The sequence below is a fragment of the Lichenostomus cassidix genome, chromosome 7 (genome assembly GCF_008360975.1).
Source record: "Lichenostomus cassidix isolate B80296 chromosome 7, HeHo_3.0, whole genome shotgun sequence".
In the NCBI taxonomy this organism is placed as follows: Eukaryota; Metazoa; Chordata; class Aves; order Passeriformes; family Meliphagidae; genus Lichenostomus; species Lichenostomus cassidix.
In genome coordinates, this window is record NC_139488.1 from 4,646,889 (window position 1) to 4,669,185 (window position 22,297).

The 22,297-nt window shown below is 52.6% G+C and overlaps 1 protein-coding gene across 2 annotated transcripts; it reads left to right on the top strand.

Annotated features, from left to right (window-relative positions):
• The first annotated feature begins 170 nt into the window (after positions 1-170).
• Positions 171-22,264, top strand: LOC146434370 (uncharacterized). Of its 2 annotated transcripts, none has more exons than XM_085065873.1 (10): positions 171-1,186; positions 6,096-6,283; positions 13,326-13,441; positions 15,797-15,886; positions 16,496-16,595; positions 16,676-16,818; positions 16,953-17,140; positions 17,451-17,560; positions 17,839-17,980; positions 18,317-22,264. In XM_085065873.1, the coding sequence occupies exons 2-10, from the start codon at positions 6,280-6,282 to the stop codon at positions 20,109-20,111; spliced, it is 2,688 nt and encodes an 895-aa protein (XP_084921999.1). In that variant the 5' UTR covers positions 171-1,186; positions 6,096-6,279; the 3' UTR covers positions 20,112-22,264. The 2 variants fall into 2 exon arrangements, with proteins under 2 accessions (XP_084921999.1, XP_084921998.1); XM_085065872.1 differs by lacking the exon at positions 171-1,186 and adding an exon at positions 2,873-2,952.
• Positions 22,265-22,297: the final 33 nt, after the last annotated feature.

Sequence of the window (22,297 nt, forward strand, 5' to 3'; positions counted from 1 at the left end):
GCTGCCCCTCATAAAGGGCACGCCCATGGCGCCTGAGGGCTCTGAGGGGAGCGGGGCGGGCGGTGAGGGGAGCGGGGCGGGCGGTGAGGGGAGCGGGGCGGGCGGTGAGGGGAGCGGGGCGGGCGGTGAGGGGAGCAGCCCCGAGTTAGAGAACAGCCTAGCTAGGGAGCAGCCGAGTTAGGGATAAGGGAGTACGGGAGACAGGGAGCAGCCCGCTTAGGAATAGGTGGAACAGGGGATAGGTGGCATGAGGAACGAGTGGGATAGGAGGCAGCTGGGTTAGGGAGCAAGTAGGGCAGGGAACAGCGTGGTTAGGGACTAGGCGGGATAGGGAATACCCTGGTTTGGGAGCAGGTGGGATAAGGAACAGGTGGAATAGGGAACAGCCTGGTTAGGGAGTAGGCGGGATAAGGAACAGGTGGAATAGGGAACAGCCTGGTTAGGGACTAGGCGGGATAGGGAATACCCTTGTTTGGGAGCAGGCGGGATAAGGAACAGGTGGAATAGGCAGCAGAGGAGACTGCGAGTGGCTGTGTTAGGGAGCAGCCGGGTTGAGGAACAGGCGGCACAGGGAAAAGTTGTGTTTGGGAGTGGACAGGATAGGGAACTGGGTAAAATAGACAGCAGGGGAGATTGGGAGCAGCCGGGTTAGGGAACCAGCGGGAATAGGGAGCAGCTGGGTTAGGGAGGAGGTGGGATAGAGAGCAGCTGGATCAGGGAACAGGTGGGATAAGGAGCAGGCAGCCAGGTTAGGGAACAGAGGGATTGGGCAGCAGGCGGGATAAGAGACAGGATGGTTAGGGAGCAGGGGGCACAGGGGAGCAGCTGGGTTAGGGACAGACAGGGTGTCTGCACTATGTCTGCCTGTAGCTCCCCACAGGAGGGAGCCTGGGCTACATCTCTTTCCAATACCTGCACATGGAGTTGTCCTAAATCCCTCTGCACCCTGCATTGGGTGCTTGACCAACATCTCCAAAGTTACCTCACCTGCCTGCAGGTGAGCCCAGGCAGGGACATCCTGCAATGTTGCTGCACAGCATTGTCATGCTTCAGATCACATCACTTATGAGCCTCTTCAGTGCCTGTTGTGCTCCAGGTGGGAGCTTGGACAGGACACCTGCTGAGATCCCGTCCCACCTGTGAGTCCATGTACAGCAGGGGATGAGGGATCCCAGGGAGAAAACAGGTGCAGCTGTGTGATTTGGGCTCTTGTTCAGTAAAAGCAACTGATTTTGGGATAAGACATTCACATGCTCCTTCCTCCTGCCAGTAGTGTGAGAGATATCTCTGGAGGGTTCCTGGCTTTTAGGCTTGGAAGACTTGCAGTGCCCCAAACCTGGCTCTGCCCAGCAGGAGATGCCTTTGGAGACCTCTTTGCTTAAAGCTGCTCTAGGTCTTGCTCCCTCTCTTTTCAGGGGGTGGAAAGAGAGGTGGATTTTCTCCAAGAAAAGCTGGCAGTAGGAGAGCAATGTAGAGCTGCTTTGGAAAGGCTCTAGGGTTTGTAGGAACTGGGGAGGAGAAGTCTGGGAGGAGAGCGCTGGGGGGCTTTGGCCAAACAAGGGACCATGTGTGTCTTTGTGTGGATGCGGCACTCAGGGACATGGGTGAGTCAGGGCAGTGCTGGGGGAACAGCTGGACTTGTTGATTTCAGAGATCCCTTCCAATCTAAGGAATTCTGTGATTCCCAAAACTGGACGTGTCCCATGAGCTCTGGAAACTGCCTTCCCACAGCCCTGCTTGCCACTGGAATACCCGAGGGCTGGATGCCTTCCTCCTGCAGTTTGTCATCTCCACTTGATGGAGACACTGGAGTGCAATTCCAGGCCTGACCTGGATACTCCTGCCTCATTTATAAACACTGTTAAATCACTGGGTCTGGGAAGGTCATAACCAAGCGCTTTACACATTTCCTATCAAAGTGACATCAGCTCTGCTGACCTAGCACATTTGTGACACCATTACTGGCTTCTGCTTTGCCCCTTGGCAAGAAGCAATCAAGTTTCATTTCAGGGATTTATCCCTGAAATTTGCAAACAGCTTAAAAAAACCCAACCAAACAATCTACAAAGGATGTGTCTGGTTTTCCTCAACAGCTCTGTCTGCAACTATCCCAGGTTGCTCCACGCCCTGTCTAGCCTGGCCTTGAGCACTTCCAGGGATGGGGCAGCCACAGATAACCACAGTAGCTGGAGCTGGTTTTGTGGGGAAGAGCCAAAGCTTTGGGCATTATTTACTCAGAGAAAAGTGAGAAGGAACAGACTGGCTTTTCCTGAAGGGGTACCAGCAAGGTGGTCAGGCTTTGGAATGGTGGTCCATGGATGTGGTGTTTGCCAGGATTCAGTGTCCCCTGTTTGGGAAACACCCACTGACATGGTGTTTCCCAGACTTTGGTGGCTCCTGGAGACAGTGGTCCATGGGCATGGTATTTCCTAGGATTTGATGTCCCCTGTGGACAGTGACCCTCAGGCACAGTGTTTCCCACAATTCGATGTTCCATGGGCACAGAGTTTTTCTCGGGATTCAGTGTCTTCTTGTGATGATGACCCACAAATGTGGTGTTTCCCAGGATTTGGTATCCCCTCTGGAGAGTGTCCCATGGACATGGTGTTTCCCAGGATTTGGTGCCCCTTGGTGATGGTGGCCCATAGGGCTCAGTGTTCCCAGGATGGGGGGACACCTGGGGACAGTGGTCCATGGGCACAGTGTTTCCCAGGATTTGGTGTCCCCGGGACCGGGTTCCCGGGGGTGTGGCCGGTGTCCCAACGGCGAGGTGACTCCCAAGGGCGTGGTGGCACCAAGGGCGTGGCCGGGGCGTGGTCTCTGCCGTGTCCCCGAAGCCCCGCCCCGGGCGCGGTCCCGCTGCCGCCGGTGCCGCTGCCGCCGCTCCGGCCGGCGCTGCCGCTGCCCGGGGATGTACGCCGGCAGGAAGAGGAAGAAACCGGTGCCCAAGAGGTGGGTGCAGGGAAGGGGGTACCCCCGGGGCGGGGCAGGTGCGTGGGACCGGGGAGAGCGACCGAAAAGCGGGCAGCGGGAGCCAAACTGGCTCTGGGGAAGTGCCTGGAGCCGCTCTGGTGCGAGCGCTGGGCTAGCAAAAGGGAGCAGCATGCTTGGGTTACTCGGTTTTAATTAGGGTTAATTGGAGCTAACGCTGTGTCGGCTCTGGCACGCTGGTGGGAAAACACAAATCCCAAAGATGCTTGTCCTGCATCCCAGTGAGGAACCTCGCTGCAGAGTTTGAGCTGCTCGGCAGTGATTTGCAGGCTGGGCTGTGTTTTGGTGCCTGCCTAAATCGAACGTACAGTAATTAGTAATTACCAAAACATCTAAATTCCTTAATTATTAATTATCACGCTGCTCAGTAGCTGTTGCATAACATTCCCCTTGCTGTGTCCTCCGTGTTTCCTGCCTCCCTCGTGCCTTCCCCCCTTCCCCAGCTCCCAAGTCCCATCAGCCTGTTTAACCTCGGGTTTTCCAGATGTATAGGAAATAAGTTGGATATATATTTCTGGGAGGCTGTGTGGGGAGGAGATAGATGAGCTGAGTCCAAGTTTGGGGTGAATGAGGGAGCATCAGCACTTTAAACCTGTGCTGAGGTGACCCAGAGCCTCTCCTGGGTATTTATTCAGGAGTGGAAACAAGAGGGATAGTTGTTTTGCCTTGAACATATTCGGATGTTTATCTGTTCATCTTGGAGCAGTGATTCCAGCCCTCTGGCATACCAGACTGAGGGTTTGGGCTGGATTGGTGTGGCTCAGGGTGTGGGAGAAGGTGTCTCTTTGGAGCAGAAAGGCCCTCATTCCCTGGTTCGGCAAGGTCAGCCTTGGCAATGGGAAGAGATTGTTTTTCTCTGTGACCGGTCAGATCTTGGAGCAGGATCCTGCTGGGAGAGGCCAGGCAGAGCAGTGCTGGTGGCAGTGGGATGTGCAGCCAGCCGGATAGGATGGGGAGGATGGGCTGAGGGACTTCTCCAGTCCCTTTGCAGTTTGCTCAGGGCTCGTTACTTATTAAAAGAAATTATTAATAAGAATTAGGAGACAATAGATCAGCTCAGGCAAATTCCACTGTCACTTCCTACGGGGTTTCCATTCAAAGGGCAGCCGGGGGAAAACAAACCCCAGCAGCAGCACAGCCTTTGCCCTGCTGGGAGCAGAGCTTCACCATGAACCCCATGGCACAGTGTGCATTGTAACCAGTGGGCCACAGGGAAGGGGGTTTAAATCAGTTTTAAATGTCTAGACCAAGATTCACTGTTTCCATGAGGTGTTTTCCTCATTGTCATCCCCCTCTCAAGGCTGGCTACAGAGCACTCTGCATGCTGCAGCTGGGACATGTAGGAACAGAGATGTTGGAGTGCCCTTCTTGAGCCCTGGGGCGACTTGCTGCTGGCTGTGTCACCCCAAGTGCCTCAGCCAGAGGATTTTTAGTACTTGGCCAGGCTATCCCAGAAACTCTGTCACATCTCAGTGTTTTGCCGACTGCTGTGCTCATCTCCAGTGCTTGGCCAGGCTATCCCAGAGATTCTGTCACATCTCAGTGTTTTACCCACTGCCATGCTCATCTCCAGTCTCATTTTCTTATCTTTCTGGTTTTTTGGGGCTGGATTTGGGTGGTGAGTGGCCAGAGGACTTTAAAGGATATCTGAGGAATCTCACACTATCTTTTTCTTATTTTTTTTTTTTAAATCAGAGTCAAAGGAAAACTATTTTAATTTTTTTTTCCTTCCTGGTACATGACTGTGATTTCAAAAGTGTTTAATCCTTGTAAAAACCCTGGTGCCAGTGTGTTTTACCCAGCTTGTGTGGACAAGTTTGGAGCTGCATTGTACCAACCTCCCTACAAGAGGGTATATGCCTCCTTATGCTGCTCTTACAACCCAGCAGGATTGAGCTTTATTGGGGAAATGCTGCAATTTTCCATTCATCCTCAAAAGACCCCTCGATCTCTGTCTGAGCTGAAAATTCAACAGGCACCTCAGTGCATTTCATTTAATGCTCATTTCCTCTCGTGTCACACATGTGAGCAGCCCTGCCAGATGAGATTGGAGAGTGGTGCTAGAGGAGAGAGCTTAAATTGCTGCTAAATACTGGCAGATCCTGTTATCCAAAGCTCCTTTCTGAAGCAAGGGAGTTTGTGGTTAGACAAATTACATCAAACCAAATGAGATGCGTGTTAGGGGATGCAGCCAAGTGAGATACAGAGCTGGGGGGGTCTGAAGGGTTTTTCTTCAAGCTACAAAATTCAGATTGGCATCAAAAAATGAAGGAGACAGGGTGACATCCAAGACTCATTAAAGTTATTAACTGAGCTCCTACTGCTGTGCTGGGATTTTGGCTGGAGTGGATGAAATAGCTGCAGTTGATAGAGATGGGACCTTGTGTAGGCTCCAGAAAGGGAAGGGCTCCTTTCCTGGACACTGTTCCTCCTGCAGGCTGAGGGTTGCTCCCAGGGCCTAAGTTTGGCATCAAATGCTGTTTTATTTTGGAAATGCCTGTCTGAAAGGATCAGAAATCAGAATATTGGAAGAAAACAAAACTTTTTACATCTACTTTATTACTTCTACTTTTTGTTGGTTTCTTTTTCCCAAGAGAGACTATTATCGAAGTGCTGTGCCCTAAACCATCCTCTTGGATATCCCTTTGTCCAAGTCATAGAGTTCCAGAATGGTTTGGGTTGGAGGGGACCTTAAAGCTCATGTCATTTCCCCCCATGGCTGCCCCGTCCATGGAAGTGTTCAAGGCTAGGTTGAATGGGACTTGGAGCAACCTGGTCTAGTGGAAAGTGTCCCTGCCCATGGCAGGGGGAAATGAGAATTAAGGTCCCTTCCAACCCAAAGCAGTCTGGAATTCTGTGATTTCTACGAGGAGTATGTATGGAAAAATCTTAACCAAAATTCTGAGAGATGCTCTGGTGGCTTGTAGGTGTCCACCCTTGGTGTCACTTTCTCTGCCAGGCCTCAAGTGATGGCAGTAAGGCTGTAGCAAGCTTATAGTGACTTTGTGATTTTTGGCTCCCGTGGCTACACCAAAGCCAGTGCTGGCTTTAGAAAGAGCCTGTTGGACACTCCACTTGATTAACCTCTCCTCTGTCTCTTCCAGCCCCAAACCACCACCCCCTGAGGGTGTGAAGTCCAACCCCTCCAAGCGGCACCGGGATCGGCTGAACCAGGAGCTGAACAAGCTGACGGGGCTGCTGCCCTTCCCTGAGGATGTGCGCTCCAGGCTGGATAAACTCTCCATCCTCCGGCTGGCCGTGGGCTACCTGAAGGTGAAGAGCTACCTGATGGGTGAGTGTCTGTGCTGGGAGCAGGGAAAAGCCCTTGGGGTGAATCCCCACTGCACAGCTCACAGCCCACCCCAAGCATTGGGATGGAAAGTTGTGTTGGAATGGAAAGATGGTGAGTTGTGGGATCAGGCCCTTGGGTGTTAAATGATGAAAAATGTCACCGTGGATGGAGGGAGCAGCATAGGGACCTGCCCAGCAGCTGAGACCTTCAAAGTTCCTCCATCTCATTGGCAGCCATCCTACCCCTCCTTTATGTCCTCCTGGGTCCCACTCCCACCACACCCCATGGTAAAGAAGAGAGAAATGGGTAAAACAGTGTGGCTTGTTGAACAGCAACATTTTTCTCATCTAACTGGGATGGTAATTTAAAATTAAATTAACTAAATAATTATGGATTCATAAGATAATACATGTTACATATTCATAGTCCATATTCTGTATTCTTATATTTATTCCATATTCCTTCTTCCTCCCTCCCCATTCTTATCCAGCCCTTCATTATTATAGTTACAGTGTATATAATAAATTAGATATATATATATGGTGCAGAGCCTGGCTGGGCGGAGTCACCAGGATGTGCAGACAGGGATGTGTTCCCTCTCCAGTGACTTGGGCTTGATGGAATGGGTGATGCACTCTGGTGAAGGCAGAGCATGTGGGGCAGGAAGGCAGCAGCAGCTTTTTATGTCTAGAGGCTCCTATTGTCTCTTTTCCCCACCACAGGCTGGATAAACTTGGCTCCCTTGGCTTTTCCCTCATGCCCAGTCCTCTGGGCTCTCCCAGGGCCCTCTTCAGCTGGGATGCTGGTCTCCAGGAGGAGATTCCTATGCCAAACTCTCCAGATGGAACCTGTGCCTCCGAGCAGGAGCTGGTTCCTGCTGGATGTGCTCAGCATGTGCTTCCCAGCATGAGAGCTGCTCTGGAAAAGCCTTTGGCATTGCAGGGGTTCTGGAGCCCCATTCTGCCACGCCAATTACTCCCATCTGGCCACTTGCCTGTAATTCCAAACTCCTTCCCCTTGCTCTGAAGTTCATCTTGTTTGACTTCAGATCATGCCAGCAATTCATCAGGGTCAGCTGCAGTTCCAGCCATGCCTGATGAAGACCCATGCCAGCTGCAGGTCACAGCAGGCTGCTCCTGCTGTGTCCCGTTAGGCATTTTGGGGGGACACAGTGGCACTTCTTGTGCTCTGCTTTCTGCTTCAGGCTTGCTGTCCTCTGCTTCCTGCAGCAGGAGAGTGTGGCATTACCTGGTGAGCATCCCTATCCTCTCCCCACCCACAGCCCAAGCCTGGCCTTATCTCCTAGCAGGAGAGAGATATTTTGATAGACTGGTAATTGCCTTATCTCCAGGCAGTTGATAGACTGATTGCTCAGTGGGCTCAGGGTGATGCCCTGAGGCTCCTTTTTTCCTTGTGCTGCATTTCTCCAGCCATAAAGTGGAGCTTCCTCTGTTGTCTGCATCTTGTCTGGCTGCTTATAGGAGAAGAAACCTGACGAAGAGGCTTCCCCCTGTAAAATCAGAGGGGCTCAGGGTTTGGTCTCCTCCAAGCTTTGCTGATCAGGTCCAGCCTTTGAGTGCTGCTGGGTAGCAATGACAGCTCTGGTGCTATCACAGCCTGCCTTAAAGGCACTTTAAAGGTTTTGTCACTTGTGTGAACAGTGACTGAACCTCACTGCCGGACTTGTGCTGAGCTCCTGTCTGCAAACCAATTTGCAGTGGTTGCTACTTGGAGCTGTGTCTGACAGTCTCCCAGACAAATCTAGAGTGACTTTGCTGATCCCTGTCTCTTTGAGAGCAAGTGCCCAAGGAGAAAAGGGTTGTCTCTGTGTTGCCGACTGCCACGATGCTCTCTCTGGTGTGACAGGAGCCCAACTTGCTGCAAAGAGGGAGATCTCATGAGAGCTTGGATGGATTTTCATGCTGAGAGGCTTGGAAAACCTCCAGCTAGCTGGAGAGCTGTGCTGGGGTTTGTTTCCTATGGTTCCTGTAATAAAGGAAGCAGATGCTGCAGTTGCAGATGTGGCTCTGCCAAAGGTGAACAAGCAAATGGGGCTTAAAGTGCTCTCTGAGGTGGAGAAGGTGTGATTAGGGAATGTGCTGCCATGCCTTCTTTCTGGGACACCAGGCAGGGAGGTCTGCAACAGAGAGGATTGCAGAATCCCAGACTGGTTTGGGTTGGAAACACCTTAAAGACCATCCAGTCCCACCCCAGCCATGGGCAGGGACACCTTCCATGATCCCAGGCTGTTCCAAGCCCTGTCCAGCCTGGCCTTGGACACTTCCAGGAATCCAGGGGCAGCCACAGCTTCTCTGGGCACCCTGTGCCAGGGCCTCCCCACCCTCCCAGAGAACAATTTCTTCCCAATATCCCATGTAACCCACTCTCAGAACCCATGGAAAACTCTGCCAGGGTAGGAGACCACACTCCAGACTGTGACAAAATGTAAGATTTCTAGCAGCTCCCAGTGAACAGTGGGATACCTCCCTGTTCAGCTGAGCTGGCAGGAGCAGGAGGTTGGCTTAGGAGCACTCACCAGGTCCATTCCCACCCCTGGTGCTGCTCTCACCAGATCCTTTTCCAGGGCTCTGCTGCAGGGCAGCTGGCAGCAGATCTCACTGGGTAATCTCGCTGCAATCAGCACTAAATTAGCTTTTTTATTCATCTCCTCGTTGTTTGTTGTTACCATAGGCCAGAGCTGCAGGGGTCTGGGCCTGAAGTAACTGAGGCAGTGAAAGGAGTCAAACTCAAATCCATCACTGAACAAGATCCTGCAGGATTGTGTGGGATGAAGATTTGCACCAGCAGGTTGGAGAGGCTGGCATGGACTTGGGGATGCCAGCGCTCCCCAAGGCATTTCTCTGCTCCTCAGAAAATGCTGAGTGACTTTTCCTAATAGGCTTATAATCTGTTGGTTTGGCGTTTGTCTGTTTTACTTGGATGGCATGAGCCTGCTCTGCTTGGCACCGTGCCTTTGTTAAACAGCTGAGGCAAAGGTTGGTGCTCATTTGACAGGATTTGGGATTGGATCCAAGTGGAAAACGGTTGTGCGTGGCTTGGTGTTGCTGGAAGAGCTGGGAGCTCCTCATTTTTGGATGCCAGACACCTCTGGAGCCTGTTCAAAGAGAAATGTTTGCTGTGGATGAAGCTTGTCAACTCCCACCACTGTAACCCACTCTGTGAGAGCAGATCTGACTCTGGGGTTGTTACCAATAATCTTACTTTTTTTCAATGCCAAATCTGTGCCAGAGGCAAGGGATGTGTTTTAGCCTTCATGGCTGCCTTGCCATGTTTTTCTTTGTGAATGTCATCAGCAAAAAAGTGAAGAGGTTAGATTACTTTGCTCCTTTTCCTTTCTTTCTCCTGCCTGAAGTTTTTCCTCCATTGGAAGGCTCAGGAATTTCCTCCTTACAGGAGCAATAAAGTCAACCCAAAGGGGGATGCTCTTGGGGATGTATGGGACACATCCTGATTCACTGATGTTGGAAACTCTGCTGATCCTGTCTGGCATTTTCCCTGGCTGAATGAAAGCCTTTTAGACTTTGGGGATCACACCAGCAGCTGGAAACCTCCTCCAGTGCTCTGATTGGTGTTGGGGTTCAGGGCAGAGCTGAATTTCCCCCTCCTGTCTTAAAAATTACACACAGCCTCTATCCCAGTGCTTTGAAAATGAAAATTATCACCAAATTCCTTCAGCAAATGCCTGGGACTTATCTGGTAGCTGCAGAGGGCTTTTGCCATGGTCTTTTTCATAGAATTATAGAAACATTAAGGTTGGAAAAGACCTCTATGATCATCAAGTCCAACCATTAACCCAGCACTGCCAGGCCCACCACTAGCCCATGTCCTTAAGCACCACATCCATGTGTTAATTCCCATTAATGGTCAAAGATGCACTGCAGGAGATTGGAAAATCTGGGCACAAACACTGAAACTGCATTTTACTTTTATCCAGTTATTTCTATTGCTGTGGGTGTTATAGCTTGGATACATGTTGGACCTGTTTCCTTTAATCCCATTAGTTGGTCTCAGCTGCTTCATGAGGAAGTGAGTCTCAACTTTTCCATTAGAAAATGTGTTAAATGGGATGAATTAGCCACCTTTTAATACAGCTTGTCACCTGTTTTTTCCTGCTTGACAGCTGATGAGGGTCTCTTTCTGCCATCCACTGTTTTCAGCCCATCTTAGCCATCAGCCCCTTGAAGACCTGGTTTCAGCAGGCTGAGGGAATCTGTGGCTCTGGGTGGGATTCCAGAGGGTGGCATGTCCCAATCTTGCCTCAAGCAAGATGTTTCAGGAGTGATCCCTCCTTCCCATGAAGTTCCCCATGTTGTAAATGGGCTGGGGTATGATTAAAATGTTGGGTTTTTTTTCCTTTCAAAGTCAAAAAGTGAGTGGGAATAGCCTCTGTGCCCCTGTTGGTTACACTGGCCTGGAGTTCTCTACCTGGATGTGCTTGGGCTTCACTTAGGATTGCTCCCAATCCCTTTGGTTGTAGGAAATTTGAATGAGGATGAGTTCAGAGTGCTGTTTGGAGGAGGAGAGCCACAGGGACATCTTGACCTCTGGCTGTGGATGGTGAGGGCTGGGCTGGATGTGAGCAGCAGCTGCTCTACTCCAGCAGTACTCTGGCAGTAGACACCATCTCTTTGAGTTTCCTCCCCTCTCTCCATGCTCCAGACCTTCTCCCCAAGTCAGGCCATCACAATGTGTCCCATGGGAGACAGATTCTGAAAGATTCTTGAGCTCAGCTGTGCAGAAATGGACTGCTCTGTGTTTGAGAGAAGGGGAAGTGAGCACCTATGGTGGGAGATTAAAAGCCCCTTGCTAAGATCAGCGGGAGAATTGAAGAAATTTTGCTGGAAAGCACAAAATGGGTATTTCCTGTTGGATTCTGTAAGCCACAGCAGCTCTCCCTGCAGATGCTGCTGGTGGACGGTGGGAGAGAGCTGGAGACCACGTGCTCTTGGGATGTGCATCCTCTCAAAAAGCTCTCTGCCCTTTTGGAGCTTTATTTTGGAAGAACTTGTTTCTTTTTTAAATCCCCTGCCAGCCTGTCTCATTTCAATGCTTTAGAGAGGAGTCAGCCCTTCAAAAGAAATCAAATTTTAAAAGAGAATCGATGTTTCATTTTGAAACTATTACACCCCATGAAGTGCAAATTGAAGCCATATGGTCCAGATGGGATGTTTTTCCTTGGGGATCACATGGCAATCATGTGAGGAGGCTTTTTGCTTGGTGTCTCTCTGTTGAATTTCGTCTTTCCCAACCTTTCCCAGAGGTCTCACATCCCCTGACCTGGCTGATCTGAGAGCACAGGATGGAAGAGAGCAGAAGCTGTCACTGATGGAGAAGGTGGAGATGCTGCCTGAGCATCTCTAAGGAGTGCTGAAGGCTTGGGGAAGGAAGAAGTATCCTAGCTCTATCAGCAATGGAAGCTGACTCTGCTTCAGAGCACCCTCTCCACTGCTATTTGTGTCACCTTATGCAAGACCTTCAGCTAATTGTCCTCACCCTGCTTGTATCCGTGCCCTGGCTGCTGACAGCTTGCATGGGTGTCAGTTGTTGTCACTCAGGCTCCAGAGTGCTTGTTGTCACTCAGGCTCCAGGTCCAAATACATCCCAGGGATGCTTTGACTCCAAATTTGTTTTTAATTCAAACGTGCCAATCCATCAGGGAAAATGCTTTTGCATAGTGATGGTTTGCTGCAGAGCAAAATGTCCCAGATCAGCAGTTTCACATGAAATGTCTTTAGATTCTGAATTGTTTTGGCTTTGAACTTGATGTTACCAGGGAAAAAAACCAAAAAAAAAAATCTTTAAAACCTTTCAGTGGTGAAGCAAGAGCTCCTCCCATCAAGAAAATTAAATGTATGGTGAGATTTGGGATGGTTAGAGGTCCTTCCTCATGTCCTACCACTCCCCAGCATTCAGAGGATCTTTTCCCTTTGGCTCCAGCACCATGTGAGATGAGGGCTCAGCTTTCCAGGGCTTAGATAAGGCAGGCAGTGCTCTCTGCTGGGATGTGAATCACACAGGATCTGTGAGCTCTGTCAGACCTCAGGGAGCTGCAGGGGCTTGTGGTGGTGGTGGCAGAGGTGGGGTGGTTCCTACATAGGAGCTGCTTTGTGCTTTTCTATAATTTCTTTTTTTTCCTGTAATTTTCTTTCTCTGTTATTTTTTGTATGTTGAGCTGGCACAAAAACATGCCTTGAAAATGGTCCTTTTGCTGGAAGCTGAGTTTGGATTGAGTTCTTTCAGTGATAATCAGATAAAGTCCCATGCTGGAGATGTCCCTGGGAGCTGCCATCCTCATTCCTGGTCCCTGAACAACCGGTTCTGTGTGAATCCCATGGTGCTGAAGGTCCCATGACCAGGGCAGCAGCAGGTTTCATGTTGGCTGCACCCAGGGGTGTTGCCTTGAAGGCATCCAGCTCTGAAGCATGAGGCAGCACCTGAATCAGCCTGGGGAGGTCATGGCAGTGAGTCCTGGGAGCCAAGAGCTCTCAGGTGCCACTGGGAAGGCCACAGCCACCAACTCTCTGGGTCTGCTTCTGAGCAGCCAAAGCTGGAAGGGAGAAAACAAATATGGGTGCTTTGATGGTATCTCAGGTGCTCTGGGAAGGTTTGCCTGTGTCTTCCTTCAACCCTGAAGGGCAGGAAAGCAGACAGAGCACCCCAGTGGGGTGGCTTGAAACCAACTCCAGCTCTGCCAGGCTCTAACCCAAAGCCTGCTGGGTGTGTAGGGTGGTGTTCCCCAGCCTGGGCAGCCCAAAAGAACTCACCTCCCCTCCATCCTTTGCATCTCTGCCTCAGACCCTGAAAGAAGTGAAGTTTCCCAGAAGAAGTGAGGCAGGGAAATAAACTCTTGAGGGGAGCCTTGGGCAAGCTGAGCATGGCTTTATAAAGGGTCTCACTTTCCTCCATGCCCTCCATGGATCCACAGGCATCCAGTAGCTGCATGAGCAGCCCTGGGGTGGGGAGGAGGAGGAGGCTCCTGGCTTGCCCTTTTCACACTGATTTCTTGCCTTCTCTCTTGCAGCTACAGCTCCAAAGGTTGGCAGCTGTGTGGATCAGCCCAGAGCCCCAGGAGGGGACAGATGGACAGAGCTGCAGGGTGACAGGGAGCTGTTTCCTGAGGGGGAGCTGCTGCTCCAGGTATGGTGCTGTGGCTTGGTCATTTGGGGTCTTCCCAAGCAGCTCTGGAGCTTGTGGACCCATCTGTGGGGCGAGAGGAGACCCTGCCTTGCCCAGAGCTGCTTCACTGTGATTCCTGCAGGCCCTGAATTCCTAGGGACAGACACTAGTGACACTGTCTGGCTGGGATGAGTCCAGATCCCCATTCCCTCTCATCCCCACTGCAATTTGCTGCCTCTTTGATTGTTACAGCTCATGTACCCAAGCTCCATCCCAACCAAGTGGTTCAGGGATATCATATGGTGCTGTAGGGATTGATCCCTGAGTACTTTCCAAGGCGCTGGGTTGCTTCCTTATCTTTAGCAAATGCCAAGAGGAGAATGGTGATAGCTGCAGGATGAAACATCCTCCAGGAACTCCTTGCCCTACCTGGGGCATTGCATGACCTCCATAGGGATGAGTTCACAGCCTGCCTGGGAAAAGCCCAACTTCAGTTTTTAGGTTGTGAGGGAGAAAAGAAGGGAAGATGGATGTTGGAAAGCAGTGGTGGACAAAACCAGTGGGCGGCAGGAGCTTTGCTTTGTAGAAAGGCCAGCGTGTGTCTCGTGAAACAGCTGTCAGTGACGTTCAGAGCACGAGGAGCTGGTGAATCAGCCTCCCACAATGCTGCTGCTTTGGGCTGCCTTTTATAAATAAATGTGAGCTGGAAGGGCCTGGGATAGAAAGGTCACATGAAAAGGCAGATTGCTGAGCAAGCATCTGGGCACGTCAGCTTAGGAACATGCTGCTTGTTGGGGCTGCAGGGCAAGTCTGTGCAAGACCTTTAATTGTTCCAGGTTCTTGGCATCTCCTGTGCCTGGGCTTTCACAGAATCCCAGAATGGTTTGGGTTGGAAGGGGCCCTAAAGCTCACCTCATTCCACCCCCTGCCATGGGTAGGGACACTTTTTGCTATCCCAGCTTGCTCCAAGCCCTGTCCAACCTGGCCTTGGACACTTCCAGGGATCCAGGGGCAGCCACAGCTTCTCTGGGCACCCTGGGCCAGGGCCTCCCCAGCCTCACAGGGAAGAATTTCTCTCCAATATCCCATCTAACCCTGCCCTCTGGCAGCATGAAGCCTCCCTTGTCCTACCCCTCCATGCCTTTGTAAAAAGTGCCTCTCCAGTTCTCCTGTAGGTTTTCTGGGCTTTCAGTCCTCTTCTCCCTTCTCCCACCTCTCCAAACACCAGCAGATGGATCCTTGGCTGTCCTTCAGCCTGACTTTGGTCCCTTCAGGCCTGCTCCTGCAGAGCTGTGTGGGCAGCAGGCAGTGTGAGGAGACCCCCAGCAGGAGCCTCCATCTGGGATTTTGGCAAGGCAGTGACTCCTGGGAGCTCAGCGTGACTTTTGGCAGAGGATCCTGAGGTCCCCCACGTGGGCCTGGGTCCCAGCTGTCTGCAAGTGTGATGGTCATGGAGGAGCAGCTGAAAAGCCAGGAGAGAGGCCATGGCTGCCCCAGTCCCAGCATGGAGGTGCTCCTGAGCACTCTCCAGGGCTTTGGAGTTGGACCATATGATGGCAATTTGTGGAGCCACCAGGGCATTGTCAGGCTTGGGTGATTGAAGGCATCTGGAGAGTTATGAGGTGTGAGTGTGACAGAAATCCCCCAGCTGAGCTGTCTGGTGGCTTCCCCCCACCCCCCCCTCCCCCAAAGATCATTTTAATCAGATACTGTAATTTGCAGAAAACTCTGACTCAGGGTCCCTCAGGGGGCTGCAGCACACAAAGGGAAGGGCCTGGTCCTTCAGCAAGCAAGATTTGTACACTAGGTTTCCATTTAGGGTGTTCTTTTCCTAATTTCTCCCCTTCTATTCACTAATAAATTCAAGATATTACAGTCAAGAGCAGAGGGCAAGATTTGCTATTTAGTGCAGTGCTTTGCTTTTGGGGAAAATCAGCCTGAAATGGTCACCAAAATCATAGAATATCTCAAGTTGGAAGAGACCCACAAGGATCATCATGTCTAAAGCAGAACCGCAGAAGAGTGTAGCTATTGCCTGCTGGGGAGGAGGAAACCAGGTCCAGGTCCTCTGTGAAACCTCTCCTGATTTGGTCCATCCCAAGGCAGGAGCTGCCCTGCAGTGAGAGGGCTTTCCATGAGGAGTTTGGAGAAAGTGGTCTGTCCAGCTTGGATCATTGCTGATGCTGGGAACAAAAAACTCCACAGAACAGAGTCTTGCATGGGTACCAGGTGCTTTCCTCCTTTGTGGGGCTCCTTGTTGAGGAATAAGGTCCCTTCCTATCCCTGAATGCAGAAGAAACAGCTGGGGGACTTCATTTTACAGCAGCTGGATTGAAGCTGGGGGGGAGTAACTTTGGACTGAACTTTTGCTTTCAGGCACTCAATGGATTTGTCATCGCTGTGACTGGGGATGGCTACATCTTCTACATCTCCCCTACTGTGCAGGACTACCTGGGCTTCCACCAGGTGAGTACTGTGTTTTCCTGGCTGGAAAAAGATGGATGCAGCCCAGGTCTGGGAAGGAGGTGCAGATGGGGAGCAAAGCTTCCCAAAGGGCAGCAGCTCCTGTGGCAGGGGAAGGAGCTGAAGTTTCAGCATTTCCCACTTCCCTTAATTTCCCATTAAGGACTGAGAGCCAGAGGCAGTGTGAAACATCCTGGGAAGGGCTGGGTAACACCAGGAGAACCTCAGCCTAGATGGTGTGGGGAAGAGGCTGGAAAGCTCCCCTTGCCTGTGGTGAGGGACCACTGGGGAAACAGGCAATCCTGAGCAGCCAGGGTTACCTGGACATTGCTGTTTCTACTGCTTCTAGAAAGCTCTGAGCCATTCCCAAGATCTCTCCAGGCAGATCCCCTGTCTGCTCCCTTTTCCTCCTTCCTGATCCATCTCTAAAAGAGCAGCCACTCCTGGTCCTCAATCTTCATGCAGCACACAAGGCTTGTGGTGTTTGCTTGCTCTTTACACTCAATCCCTGCACTTTAAGTGCCCATGACAGGAAACCCTCTGCCATGTCCTCCTCCAGACACCTCTGCCAGGCTTTCCAGGAGTGGACAGTATTCCCTTGTGTCATTCCAGTCGGATCTCATCTACCAGAGCGTGTACAAGCTGATCCATGCGGACGACAGGGCTGCCTTCCGCTGCCAGCTGCACAGGACCCCACTGCATGCTGCTGACGGTGAGTGCCAGGGGGATCCTTGCAGGGCTTCACTCAAGCAGGCCTGAGTCATGAGCTTTGGTTTTCCTTTGGTTTTCCAGTCTTTCCCCCTGAGCAGCCGCTGTTGGCTGGACGCAGCGCCACATCAAGCCCCCAGCAGGTCCATGCTGAGAAGCAATCCTTCGTGGAGAGGAGCTTCACCTGTCGCTTCCGCTGCCTGCTGGACAACTCCTCGGGATTCCTGGTAAATCACCCCTTTCCTCCCCCTCTGTCAACAGTGTGTTCCCCCACAGCCACTTGTGTCCCACAGGGATCAGAGCACAGCCAGTTCCCACTGCCCTGTTTGCTTCACACCCACGTTTTCTAATCCTCTGTAAGGCCTTGAATTTCCATGGGCGCCTGAAGTTCCTTCTTGGGCAGCAGAAGTCAGCAGAGAAGTCCTCAGTTGCTCTCTTTGCCATTGCGACACTCCTCCAGCCTCTCTCCATCCTGGAGCTCCGGACCAAGACACTGATCTTCCAGACAAAGCACAAGCTAGACTTCACTCCCATGGCCTGTGATTCCCGGTAAGGCACCTCTCACTTTGCCCATGGCAAAATCCCTGGTGCTGGACAGAAAACTAGACCTGGCAGGGACAAGGAACTTCTGACCCAACTCCCATGGCCTGATGCTTTTATTCCTCTGCTGCAGGCCCCCAGTAACATGGGGAGCAGCTTAACTGGGCACCAGCACTTCTTCTCTGCTGTGGTTTAGGTGTTTTTGTGGAACAGGGGATGCAGCTCAGCCTGGGATGCACCTCCCAAAGTGGAGACTGGCCACTGGGTGCTCTGTGGGGGATCCATCCCTGGTGTCACTGGGTCCCTGTGCCGTTTCCAGGGGGAAGGTTGTCTTGGGATACACGGAGATGGAGCTGTGCAGGAAGGGGTCCGGATACCAGTTTGTGCATGCGGCTGACATGATGCACTGCGCAGAGCACCACGTGAGAAGTGAGTGCTGGGGGAGCTGTTGGGGTGGGTGTGTTTGTGGGGTCCCTCATGGCTCTGGCCTTGCTATACTATTGCTCCTTGGTGCTGTCTGTCCCGGAGCTTGAGTAGCTGTGATAAAAACTCTTCCTCCTGGCTGAGGAGGAGAAAGAGCAGCATCCTGCATCTCCCGCCCCCATGGGCATGAGGTGATTCTCAACCTTGTGGCATCCTGCACATATTGTTTGTCTGCCTCCATGGAAGAACTGTGTCTGTGCCACCTGTCTTGTGTCCCTGCCCAGTGATGAAGACAGGGGAGAGCGGGCTGACGGTGTTCCGGCTGCTGACCAAGAGGGGTGGCTGGGTGTGGGTGCAGGCCAACGCACGGCTGGTGTACAAGGGGGACAGGCCCGACTGCATCATCGCCCGCCAGAGAGCCCTCTCGTGAGTATTGCTGGCCCTCTTCACCCCCTCTGGGCAAGGGGGGCTGCCTGAGCCATGAAGGTGGAGGAAAGGGTGGTTGGGGTTGGCACTTTGCAGCATTTGTCCTCCCACAGTGTGAGTGAAATGACTCTGAGAAGATGGTTGTGGACATGCTCCTGCTTGGGAGCAGCAGCCCTTCCCTGAGCCATGCAGACCTCCCTGTGGGCTCCCCAGAGCCCTCTTGTAGCCAGCCCACTCCACCCCCCCTTTTCCCTCCTTGCTGTCAGAAGGGTGATTTTGCCTGGCCTGGAAGAGTTGCTCATGCTGTTTCCATCTCTTTTTCCCTCCACACCGAAGGAATGAAGAAGGGGAGGAACATCTCCGGAAGAGAAACCTGCAGCTGCCTTTCAGCTTTGCCACTGGGGAAGCGGTGTTGTATGGGAATAACCTTCCTGGGTTCTTGGACACATTCCAAGCCAAGGAGGAGTTGCAGCCACAAGCAAACCCCAACTCGGAGCAGCGCTTGGTAGACCCCAACTCTCTCCTTGGGGCCATGATGAAGCAGGATGCATCCATATACAATTCCCACGCTGATAACGTGCCTCAGTTCTCCTTGCCAGGTTTCCTCCCTGAGCCCGATGGGCTGAGCCAGAATGAGGATATCAGCAATACCAAGGAGGACAGAGACTCCCTCCTGGTGGTCATCGAAACTCTCTTTGAGAAGAGCGAGGTGGATGGAAACATCTGCCAGAGCCTCAGCGTGGACAACACAGAGCTGCAGCAGTGGGAGGAGGCTCTGCTCAGCTTGGGGGCAGAGGAGGAGCCACCAGCTCAGGGCCTTGGAGAGAGGCCGGGCACCAAGGTGACATCCTGTGAGGAGCAGATGCTCCTCAGGGAGGGTGCTGGGAAGACCATGGACTTCCCACACTGCCATGAGGAAAACAGGGCTGTGGCTCACTTCCAGCACTGCTGGGCAGCTGATTCAGCATTCCCAGCACAGCCCTGGGCACAGGGCACACGGGGAGGCCGAGGGGCTGTGGGCTCTGTAGCCTCTGTTACCTCTGAGGGCAGCTGTGCCCAGCCAGAACAGCAGGTCCCCTTTAACCCAGTGGGGTCGGTGGCAGGGACTGTGCTGAGTGTCCCCACCTCCAGCAGCAAATCCTCTGTAGCACTTCAGCTGGCAAGCCAAGAGTTTCAGGCAGAAGTTACCCCCTCTGCTCCTGAAGATAACACTGTTCCTACTGCTCAGCCTGGCTGCCAGCTGGTGGGCTCAAGCTGCCCACCCTCGTTACACTCAAACACATTGGTGACTCGGTGGCACAATGTGCCCCTTCAGGCAAACCCAGCCATCTGCCCAACGGAGGCTTGGATGGCCATAGCTCCAAAACAGCTGGAAGCTGCAGGAATGCACATAGAGTCCCAAACTCAGCCAGCTAGCAGCCCTGAGAGCCCCTTGGGGGCCGGGCTGTGGTTGCCACCCCCCTCCCAACCTGCTCCTTGCCCTACCCAGGGCTTGCATGAGTCCTTGTTCTCTGGGGATGGGCACTTCCATGATGAGAAGGCTGCTCTCTCTGCACGAGCATCAGCACCCTTAGGAGCCAGCCAGCTGCCAGGGGAAGGTGTTTTCCCCAAACAGCCCCTGATAGCCCATGTAGAGCCCAGCTTCTCCTGGGAAGGGGAGCAGGGAGTGCTCCGAGAGGACAAGTGGTTCTCCCAGCTGTGGCTCTCGCAGGCTGGAGCAGCTCCTCAGAGGAGCCAAGGGGCAGGGCCAGTGCACCCCAGCGCGCTCCTGCTGGGCTCCAGCCCAGATCCCAGCACCCACCAGATGGACTGCATTGTGCTTCCCGAGTGCCAGCATGGAAATAGCCTTTTTAGGCATGAGAGCAGCTTCCTGAGGGATGCTTCTAAAGCATCCCTTCCCCAGCAGCCAGGCGCTTCGCCTTGCCCTGGTGAGAATCGCCCTGGAGCACCCTGCTCCCTACCAGGCTCAGTTTCAAGGTGCTCAGCACCTCTCCCTGGGAAGGTGGGTGCAGGGGCACCCCCATGCTCCGGGCAGGGCCCTGGCTGCCCATCAGTTCCCTTCTCAGCTGGGCAGCCACTCTGTGCCTGTGAGATCCAGCTCAAGGTGAGGTGTGAGGGCTGCAGGACCTGAGGGGTGCCTGGTTCATATGGAGAGAGCCAAGGGGTGCTGCCAGGGGCTGCACCCATGCCATCCTTTGTGGGCAGCCTGGTTTGAGGCTCGCTGTGAACCAGGAGCCCTGTCTTGGAAAGCCACCAGCAGTTGTGAGTCTTCTCATAGCTGCCAGTGGTGCCCTGTGCTCCCTGGTCTCTCAGGATTTTGTCTTCCAGTGCTGTCAGGCAGTCTAAGATGAAGTGGTTTGGACTTTTTTCTATGAGAAGTCTTTCAGGGAGATGCAGCTATGCCACTGGGCTCTTGGGATCCTAGATCACAACCATGTGCTGGGGGCAGCCTCTTGTAGACAGACCTGCTGCCTCACAGGCAGGTAGCACTGAACTGTTTCTCAGCAAAACACAGTGTGGTCTCCTCATCTCCTGTGTGTGGACCACCCTTTTCATGTTGCTTTTTGGTCCCCTGTGTCATCTCTGCCTGCCTGATCCTCTCTCCCTCCTGTGCTCTCCATCTCCTCCAGAAATTACCCAAATCCTTTGGAAAACAGGGTGTTTCCAGCACTTTGAGAAGCTCAGCAGCACTGAAGTGTCTCGGTGGGAGGTGGAGTTTGTAGGAATGGAGGCACCTCAGAGGTTTGGGCTCTCCAGCAGCCTTTCTGGGGAATGTGGGAGAGGTGGGTACCAGGCTGCTGTGACCTTTTTGGGTTGCAGCCAAACTCCCCTTGGCTTTGTCACTGGTTTGTCCTTGCTTTCGTCGCATGCATTCCATGAGTGCCATCCAACTGAGGAGTTTCCTCCTGTGGTTTTGCCAAAGCAGAGAAGGGAAAGACAGGGAGGGATGCAGTGACCACTGGCTGCCTCTCCACTTCAGACCAGCTTTGTGCCCCTCAAACCATTGTCTTGCAGCTCAGCACAACCACTTTGTTGAATTCCCTTTATTTTCTATGTTTGTAACTAAGATGTGATTTGGGGTTTTTTTCCCCCACCGTAGGGCAAATTCTCACAAATCCATCAGGGAAACACATAGAAAAAGCAATGACTGGGGAGGGTGGGGCTGATTTGAGACCATGCTGGCTTGCAACATTGGGTCAGAAAGATCAGGTTGGCTGGGGACACTCACACCTTCCCCTCATGCACCCATCACCCTGAGCATCACATCTGCCTCACACCAGTATTGAGCATTCACCAAGCAAATTAACACAGGTAATTAGTGCAAGGCCAACAGCCAAGCCTCCGTGTCCTGGTGTGGAGTGGCCTTATCTCCCTGGATCTCTTTCTTCATGTCCAGCTTTGCCTTGGCTGATGGGGCTTGGGAAAGGTCAAGGTGCTGGCTGCAGGCTGGGAGCAGAGCGATGCCCAAATGTGCTGGGCCCCTCCAGAGTGGCCTGGAGGAGCGCCTAGGATGGAGCAAGGAGTCAGTGATCCAGATCAAAAAAGGCAGCAGGGTGGACTCTGCTCACCAGCCTCTCTTCTCCTGGCACCCATGAGACGGTGCTGGGGGGTGCCAGGGGCTCCCAGTCCTGCAAGAGATGGGCTTTGGGGTGGGGGCAGTGCTGCTTGGGGCTGTGACAGATCTCTCCCCTGTGCTCTGTCCCTGGTGTCTGATCTCTCTATACCTCGTGGCTGTGCAGATAAAGTCTGTTCTGGTGGCAGCGTCTCATTTTCCGCTCCGTGATTTCTTTGTGCTGCTGGTGGCAGCCGGAAGATGCTGAGGAGGAAAGAGCTGTCCAGAGCCTCACCCCCTGTGTTTGGCAATGTATTAAAGGCAATTTGCTTTGCGTGGTTCTGATGTTTGTTTTGATCCAAAACCATGTCTCTCCATTTCCTCCTGGACTGAGCAAGTGTTGGGAAAAGCCTGGCCCTGGTGCTGGGTGTGTGACACTCTTGTTCTCACTGTCCCCAGCCACTGCAGGCACTCAGAGCAGCAGAGGTGTGACAGTGTCCCTCCATTGCACCCCCAAACCACCCTGTGAGGTTGTGAGGCTCACAGGCAGAGTTACACTCAACGCTGACACGCACAGTTGTTAAGATCCGATTATTAAAAAATAATCAGAGAGATTGCCTCTGCCTGAACTAAGATGTTAACACCACCCTATGCCAATGTCGATAGTATGGATTTTTATTTAACGGTAAACGTGAGAGGGAAAAGATAGGAGGGTGGAGAGAAAGTGACAGAGAAACAGATTAAGTAGAAAAAATATCAATACT

What these genes read in the sequence shown, in the direction of transcription:
- LOC146434370 (XM_085065872.1), top strand. Translation starts at nt 2,912, where the DNA reads ATGTACGCCGGCAGGAAGAGGAAGAAACCGGTGCCCAAGAG. An exon ending in CCCACTGCATGCTGCTGACG is followed by an intron (nt 16,596 to 16,675) that starts GTGAGTGCCAGG and finishes TTGGTTTTCCAG; the next exon opens with TCTTTCCCCCTGAGCAGCCG. An exon ending in GCCCGCCAGAGAGCCCTCTC is followed by an intron (nt 17,981 to 18,316) that starts GTGAGTATTGCT and finishes TCCACACCGAAG; the next exon opens with GAATGAAGAAGGGGAGGAAC.